Here is an 8,648-nt window from a genome sequence, read left to right on the forward strand (position 1 = left end):
CAGGTGTGAGACCCTGCAGCCGCCTGCGGCAGGCCTGCAACCAGTGGGCCTGCACGAGTTCTCGAGCTGCCTTCCCCCCCTGCATCCGAGTCCAGCACGCGACAGTCACTTAGGCTGCAGTCAGGGACCCCACGAGGGGCTGGGGACCAGGCTCCCCAAGGGCAAACACTGCTGGGTCCCACAGGGCAGGGAGCGGGGACTGAGGCTCTTAGGGCATAGCTAAGTCCAAGCGTGAGTTCTCCAGACCAACGCCCGTGCATCCCTCGTGACCCGTGCGGAAAGCCCAGCCCCTGCCCACCAGGGTGACCTCTGCTTCCGCCACGTCCTCCTGCCAGCCCAGCCCGGCTGGGACAGGAAGGCCACCCAACTGCCCCAGCTACAAGCTCACACACCCCCCCCCAGCCTGCAATCAGTCCCACTTCACAGATAAGAAAACCAAGGCCTGGTCTGGGATCACCCACGGGAAGTGGCAAGCCTGAGGACCACCCTGGCCACCTGCAGGGTAGGGCCTGGCTGGGCTCGACCTCCCTGGGCCAGCAGGAACCAGATCGGACAGATGGACAGGCCACAGCGGGTGGCAGCTCGTGCAGGCCCTCCCAGCTGGGAAGGAGCCAGGGCCCGCGGGGGCAGAGGGCACGGCTCCTCGTGCCGCACCCCAGAATCTGTGTCCAGGGAAGCCCAGGTTATGTCTGCCAGCAGGTGGCAGAGCCCAGCAGGAGGAGTGAGCCCAAGGGACCCCAGAGCTCTGAGCCTGGCACCCATCTAGTCCCACTCCCATAAATGGTACCAGGCCCAGACACACACAGCAGGACTGCCCCGCCCTCCTGGAATTGGCCAGAGACCCCCATATATACAGCAGGACTCCCTCCCCTCTGGGAGTTGGCCAGAGACCCCTAGAGACAGGGAGCCTGTGCCACGGGAAAGACTTCCACACCCACGCTCCCAGGGCTGAGCTCAGACCCAGCTCTCGGACCCCAGGGAGTGCCGACTGGCCCAGCAGATGCCACCGGGCCTGTGCAGCACCTGGCATGGTGGCAGCAGGTGGGAGCCAGCAAACCCTGGGGGAGAGGGAGCAGACCCAAGGTCTCGGGACCACCGTCCCAGCTCCACCCTGCCCGACACCTTCCTGGCAGTGTGTCAACAAGGAGCCGGGCACTGAGACAGGAAGTGAATGCCGCAGGCCAGGGCCCCGGCTCCAGAGGACCCACCGGGACAGGTGCCCTGCACTTTGGCCCAGAGTGACTGGAAGGGCCACTCCCCCGCCCGGCCTTGCCCCTGCGGCCGGCCCACAGAGGCCTGGCACCCAATGACTGCGGCCCCAGCCGCCCCGCCCTCCCCTCGACCTTGATCTGAGGCTGAAAGTCCAGCAGCAGGGGTGCGGTGGGGTCGGCACCGCCACCTCCCGTGGACTCCGGCCCAGTCGAAGCTGTTTTCCCGGGTGCCGAGGGGTCAACACAAGCCCAGTGCTCAAGCAGGGGAACACCCAGGGCGGCCCCCAGCAGGGATCCCTGCCCCCCAGGAAGGGCCAGGAGCTGGCACCCCAAGCTGGTGACAGCAAAGAGGGTGGGGAGGGACAGCATGGGTCACGCTCCACACTAGAGCCTTCTGGGTGCCTGGCGGATAAGGGATAAGGGATGCCTAGCCAACCCAGGGGCAGCCAGCATGGGGACGGAAATAGCTCACGGCATGGGAGGCCCAGACCAGCTGACCACAGCCGCCAGCCACCCAACTGGAGGAGACGCTCCTGACACCCTCCGAGGAGGACCCTGCTGCCCCCGTGGCGCGGGCCACAACTCCCTGGAGAAGCTTTCCCAACTCCTCCTCACGCTTCAAAACCCGAGCGCAGCCTCACCTCCTCCGTGAAGCTCCCCTGACTGCCCCAGGCCTAACGGAGGAGGCAGAGCAGCCCAGGGCCAGGCGGAGAGCTATCCAGAGGGGCCGGAGCTGTCCTGAGCCCACTTCACCTACCGGCTGAGCACGCAAGATGCTACCACCTGGAGGGGCGTGGTGGCCCCAAGCCACCCTGAGGGATACAGGTCAGAGGCCAGGCATGACCCACACCACAGTGGACAACCGGCTGTACACCCCGGGGCTCGCCTCAGCCTGGCCAAGGAGCCTGAGCCTCCTTGGGCCCATCCTCCTGGCTTGGGCCTGTCCTACAGATAGCTGCCCACAGCCCTTGTGCTGGCCACGGTTACTGGCTACAGGGGTGCCCACTGTGACCAACCCAGGGGATAGCAGCAGAGCAGGGCCCTGGCCACACCTCCATGGCACAGCCCCAGGGCTGGGTGCTCCCTTAAGGAGGCCTTGAAGCTGAGCCTGTGCCCGCCACACCAGGGCCAAAGCCCCCATAGGGCACAGTCACCCCACAGTGCCCCACCGTGAGGAAAGCGAGTACCACAGGTGTGCAGAGGACATGCAGATGTGACGGAAAGCAGGGGTCTGCACCTGGCTCCGCCCTGCATAGATGAGGGGCTGCAGGGAGGGGGCTGGAGGCAGGAAGGGGGTGCTTCGGGCAGGGGCGTTCAGGAGGGGCCTGGGAGGACCCGGTGTGCAGACACCTGGGCCGCGGCCACCTGACCTCTGCCCGGGACCTGCTCGGACACTTAAGCTAAATTGGCCAATTACGGGATACTTAGATCCCTGCCCGGGGCTTCCCAGCCTCCCTCGTTCTGGGCGGCAGCTCCAGGAAGCCTGTTGAATCAGTAACCTCATTACAGCCCCGCTCCAACCCCGGGCTGGCTTTGAACTCCGCGGGGCTTATCCGCGCGGCTGGAGGATTTACACACAGCCTGGCCCCGGCCCAACTCCCCGCCCCTCCCCGCCCAGCCCTGACTGGCGGGCACCCTGAGCCCGTTCCCTGGGGCACAGCCAGGGAAACTGAGGCTCACATCTCAGGCAGGGCCTTCGTGTGTGTCCTCTTGCGGGCACAGACCACTCGGGCTGGCTCCAAGGACCAATCCCAGGGACAGTGGCAGGGAGTGCCGAGTCCCCACCATGGCCCTCGGGGACCCTGCCCTGCGCCCACGTGGTACAGCTGCCCCCGCAGCACTCGGGGGCCTGAGCCGGGCCTTCCGGCGGCTGCCCATTCTGCCACCTGCCCTCACTGACTGAGGACCCTCCCCAACACACACAGAGGAGACACCACAACTCCCAGGCCTTGAGACGCCTCAGTTAACGGCAGGGCAGGCCCCGTGAACCGGCACAGGCAGAGGGAGCAAAGCTCACACAGGCGTGTGCCCTCCATGGCACCAGCTGAGCCTCCAGCCGGTGGAAAGGTGGGGACCCCTAGGTCAGCCCAGGACCACCTGGCAGCAGCCCCTGGAGGCTCAACTCCAGCCAGGAAGGTGTCCAGGCCCCCAGCCTCCTTTCGCACAACTCACCCCGGTCCTCACCCCGCAGGACCCCTCAGGATGCTGCTCCCCCAAGGGCAGGGGCCACAAGAGTGCACAGAGGGCCCCTGGGGACCATGAGCGCCAGGGCTCAAGTAAAGTGTGGTTATGTGCACGTGCAAGTTGAAGAGAGGGTGTGAGGTGTGCTTGTGTGTGTCAGTATACACATGTGCTGAGGCCACAGTGTGGCTTGTGGCTGTGTGTGTGTGTGTGCTGAGGCCACAGTGTGGCTCGTGGCCACGTGTGTGAGTGTGCACGCGCTGAGGCCACAGTGTGGCTCGTGGCCACGTGTGTGTGTGTGTGTGCTGAGGCCACAGTGTGGTCATGGCCACGTATGTGCGTGTGTGTGCGCGCGCTGAGGCCACAGTGTGGCTCGTGGCCACGTGTGTGTGTGCTGAGGCCACAGTGTGGCTCATGGCCACGTGTGTGTGTGTGCGTGCGCGCGCTGAGGCCACGGTGTGGCTCGTGGCCACGTGTGTGTGTGCTGAGGCCACGGTGTGGCTCGTGGCCACGTGTGTGTGTGTGCTGAGGCCACAGTGTGGCTCGTGGCCATGTGTGTGTTCTGAGGCCATGGTGTGGCTCGTGGCCACATGTGTGTATGCATGCTGAGGACACAGTGTGGTTCATGGCCGTGTGTGTGTGTGTGTGCGCTGAGGCCACGTGTGGCCGTGTGTGTGTAGGTGTGTGTGTGTATGTGCTGAGGCCACGTGTGGCCGTGTGTGTGTAGGTGTGTGTGTGTGCTGAGGACATGGTGTGTGTTGAGGACAGGGACCGCTGAGATCTGCAGCATCCCTGCCCTGGCGACCATGTGCAGGCAGACCCTGCCCGTGCCCCCCGGGTCCCTCAGCAGCCACACAGCCCTGTTCAGGTCGAGGGAGGCAGCAGCTGACAAGACTCGGACCCCTCGCCCAGCCCATGGCCCCATGCTCTGGTAGGCCTCTGTCCCAGCCAAGGTAGACCCCAAGTGAGGAACGCGGGGTCTCCCCTCCGCAGACAGGCCAGAGCTCCGGTGTCAGGCGACAGGCTGACACAGCGGGACCGCAGCCCTCACTGGTGTCAACGCAGCAGGACCCAGACCCCAGCAGGCGGGGAACAGGAATATCTGGGGGGTGGGCAGAGCACCTGTCCCCCACCCAGCCTGTGAAATCAGCTGAGCAGCACGGGAAGGCACCGCTCAGGGCAGAAGGCAAGTCCGCAGTACCCCGCAGCACCCGCTGGAGGGGCCCGAGGGCAAGCTCGCTGGGCAGGGCGGAGGTCCACGGGCAGCAGGGAGAGAGCCAGGGACCCCCCTCCTCCGCCAGCCCCCCAGGCCCGCCTCGCCCAGCCACACCCATGCCGAGCAGGCGTGCACGAGGAAGGGCCTGCAGCATGGCCCTCCCTCTCCCGTCACGGCCGGCCGGTCTGACGAAGCTGTTCCCTGCCTCATTTCACACTCGCTCAGCTGCCGAAGCCAACGACCGCTTCCCAACATTACTGCATAGTCTGCCCGCGTGCGAGGTGCTGGGGTGCAACCGCACGGAGCAGCCCACGCCAGGCGCGGGTGGGGGTGTGCCCTGCTCGCCCGCTCACTCTCTCGCGGAGCTCCAGCGAGAGTCCACGGGGTGACCAGGCTGGCCCCAGGCCCCTCTCCGTGTACAGCAACGTGCCCTGTCCCAGGCCTGCTGCGCCTGCTGCCCACGGCAACACCAGTGACCGTGCCTGCTCCATGGCCTCCTCCCATCGAGCTCTGCAGACCTCGGCCAGAGGCCCAGAGGCCCCGACCCCTACCCTCACCCCCCGCAAGGGGCTGCCAGAAAGCATGCCACGCACAGACAGTGAGGGTCGCCCATCCCACCGACTGCTCGAGGGGCCCCTGGCCTTTTGGAGCCGGAGAGGGCAAGGGACAGAGGCGGCAAAGGGACAGCATCAGAAGGAGAGTCTGGAAGACGTCTCCCCTCCCCAAACAGACAACAGCCGCCACTAGACACCCCAGACCCCGGCCCCACACTCGGCCCAGCCCACGAACAGCTCAGCTCCCACCTCTAAGCTGGGAAGACAAACCAGCCCCGCACAGGAGGGAAGCAGAGGCAGGCCTCGGCTTGCAGCGACAGCGCCCGGCTGTGAGCCAGCCAACAGGCCGCATGCCCGGGCTTACAGCACAGCTGAGCCAGGCCCAGGACCCCCAAGCTCCAGGGGCCAGACCTTGCTTAGCACACAGGCCCCCAGCCCTGAGACACTCACAGGGGCCGACACCCCACATGCCCCAGGGAAGGCAACTCCCGGGCTGTGTCCCCCAGCTCTGGGTGGACACCTCTGACTTCCGGACATGCCACCTGTCCATCCCGACCTCTGCAACCACCAGGGAACCACCACCCCGGCCACGATGTCCCCCACGGCTCCTGAAGGACAGAGCCAGCTGGAAGTGCTGACAGAGCCCGTGTGATCGGCGCCGCGGGCTCCACTCTGCACCCACAGCCCGGGGGGCCTGGGGCCGCCACACGCCAGGACAGGGATGCAGGGGTCCCCCGCTCCCTGCCCCGACTCAGGGCATAGGACTCAGGCTGTGTGCTGGGGCCCACGCGTGGCAGCTGGCTGTGGAAAGGCAGGCTGACCGGCCAGCAGGCAAGCAAGGCCATGGCCACGGCCACGGTCAGTCTGGCATCTGAGGGCCGTTTTTCCTGCCCTGACACTTTCCCAGTCAACAAACACAAACCCTCCCCAACTCCAGAGTTTATGAAAACAACCCCCCCAGCAGCCCCCCGCAGTCAGCCGGGGAGCTGCCCGGCCAGGCCCGGCCTCAGTGACGCCACGTGACCCTGTTATTTCGGGAGGCTGGTGTTCTATTTTGGGTCCTGAGGTTCCCAGAAGCCCCCCGTCTCGGAGCTCCCTGCGTGCCCCCCTCGCCAGGGCGGTCAGGCAGCCTGGGCTCCGCTCCCGGCCGCCCTGGCAACCGACAGGGTCTGGCGTGGCCTGAGACCTTCGGACCAGAGACTCGCCATGCAGCCCGGGGCCTGCCAGGCCCTCCTCTCCCCCACAGGCACGGGGGCCAGGCCAGCCCTGGGCAGCAGGGCCGGGGCTGCCCCAGGCGGGCCTCTCAGTGGCATTTCTCCCAGTGCTCCGGGCCAGGCAGCTCCCCGGCCCACCACGCCTGGTGGCACTGGGCACCGAGAGGGGCAGCCACACCTTCGCAGCAGCTCCAGGACGGAACCCGAGGCCAGCAGGGCCCAGGACGGCAAGCCAGGCCCTCTGACACTCACCCCCCACGAGGGATTAGGCGCTGTTGACAAAAGGGCTTAGGCAAGTAGCCGCTTAAATGGACCTTCAACTGCGCTGGACGCCAGAGCCAGTCAGAAGCTTAGAAAAAAAAAATCGCATGTCATGAGAACCTGGGTCTCTCCCCACAGCTCAGGGCAGGGACTGCCAGGGTGGCCAGGCCTGCTGCTCCGGCCTGTCCTGCCCAGACTCTGGGGGGGCTCAAGCCTGGACACCCCCAAACCTGCCCTTCACGCGCCAGCTCCCAGCACCAGCCCATTCCCTCCCGGGTGGTCAAGCAGCACAGCCGGTACTCAGGGTGTCACTGGAGCCGGGACCCTCGGGGAGAGCCTGGCTGTGAGCGTGCACCCGTGCCCATGGAAGACACCACGTCCCACTGGGGAGCCTGGCCAGGATCAGCCCTGTCCGCCCCACACCCCATGCATACTCTGCAAAATCAAAGTGGTGGCCCACCTGGAGACAGTACCCCCAGGGTTACTTAACCCCTGGGACCCCTGAAACTTAAAAAGTAGCCCACCCCAACCTCTACCTCCCCGGAGCTCCCCTCAGGGGTGCACCCTGGCTGCAGGGGGTGCAGAGGCCAGGAGGGGTCCCTGGGGGCTTCGGCTATTTCCATTTCCATCCCGCACAAATTCTTCACCCGGGCCTGACAGCCTGGCCACCGCCCCGAACAGCAGATCACCACCCTGCCCCAGCGCATTCATAAAGTCTCCTTCCTGGGTACCCATGGGTGCCCAGGCCCTGTGGAGCCGCAGGGGGTTGGGGGCGGCCGAGCCTCCTCCGCCTCCGCCTCCTCCTGGCTCGGTCCGGGCCTGGAGTTGGCGGGCAGTCCAGGGCCGGGAGCGGCGGGCAGTCCAGGGCCCGGAGCTGCGAGCAGGATGGCCGGCCGTGGGAGGACAGGAGACCCGAGCTGTCCTCCGCCTCCTCCTCGCCGGCGCAGGGCCAGGCACGGGCAGGCAGGGACCGGGATGGGGGGGTGCCCGAGTGAGGGCCCCCGCTCGCTCCCGGGAAGGGGCCTGCCCAGCGGGGGCCCGAGGTGACCCGCCCGGCTCGGGGGCCCGGCCCGATTCCTCCGGGCCGGCCGCGCACAGGCCACCCGCGGCCCGGCGCGCCGGCCCGTCCCGATGCCAGGGAGGCCGGCCGGCCGCACAAGTTGCTCCTCCCGCTCGACCCGGGTCTGCGCCCGCACGGAGGGGCGGAGAGCAGAGGGGCTTGGCGGGGACCCTCGCGCGCACCGCCCTGGCCCCCCAACACCCCGTCCGCCGGGCCGGGAGAGGGGAGGAGGGGGAAAAGTTGCCGCGGGCCCAGCCCGGCGCGGCGCCCCAACTCTCGGCGCGGGCGGGCGGGGAGCCCACCACCCCCACTCCCTCCCTCCCCGCTGCGCGCCCCCGCCCGCCGCCCGGCCCGGCCCCGGCCCCCGTCGGCCCCGCGCGGCGCGAGCACTCACCGAGCGGCAGGAAATGTTTGGTGTCCATGTCTGCGACTAACTCATGCCCAGCCGCGGCGGGAGGCGGCGGGAGGCGGCGGCCCGGGCAGCCGGCCGGGGCCCGGGCGCGGGGAGCCGGCGGCGGCGGCGCGCGGAGGCCGCGGCGCGGCGAGTTGTTGCAAAAGTCGGGCAACAATGTAAACTACTTGTGTGTGTGTGTGTGTGTGTGTGTGAGAGTGTGTGTGTGTGTGTGCGCGCGCGCGCGTCCGGCCGCCCGCGCGCGCCCCCGCCGCGCGTGCCCGCGGCGCTGCAGCGGGGGGGCGGCGGGGGGCCCGCGACGGGCGCGGACTGGGCGCAACGCCGCCGCCCGCGCCCCGGGTCCTGCGCCCTGCGCCCCGGGTCCTGCGCCCTGCGCCCCGGGTCCTGCGCCCCGGCCCTGCGCCCTGCGCCCCGGCCCGGCCCCGGCCCCGCGCCCGCCCGCTCGCTCCTCCGCTCGCTCCCCCGCTCCGCCGCCGAGTTGCGAGCGCCGCGCAAACTTGCAAGTTTGCGTCCGCCAGGGGTTCCCGGGAGCCGCGAGC

At 68.3% G+C, this 8,648-nt stretch overlaps 1 protein-coding gene across 1 annotated transcript in view; it reads right to left on the minus strand.

The window, feature by feature from the left end:
* The window catches only part of RXRA (retinoid X receptor alpha), a 63,404-nt gene extending 55,166 nt beyond the window's left edge, over window positions 1–8,238 (minus strand). The window contains exon 1 of the mRNA XM_040963375.1: window positions 8,092–8,238. Coding sequence (XP_040819309.1) covers window positions 8,092–8,119 — 28 coding nt within the window. The 5' untranslated portion in view covers window positions 8,120–8,238. The remainder of the gene's footprint in view (window positions 1–8,091) is intronic.
* Between the last annotated feature and the right edge of the window lie 410 nt (window positions 8,239–8,648).

This window comes from Ochotona curzoniae, unplaced genomic scaffold (genome assembly GCF_017591425.1).
Source record: "Ochotona curzoniae isolate NIBS_2020 unplaced genomic scaffold, NIBS_Ocur_1.0 scaffold_3208, whole genome shotgun sequence".
NCBI lineage: Eukaryota > Metazoa > Chordata > Mammalia > Lagomorpha > Ochotonidae > Ochotona > Ochotona curzoniae.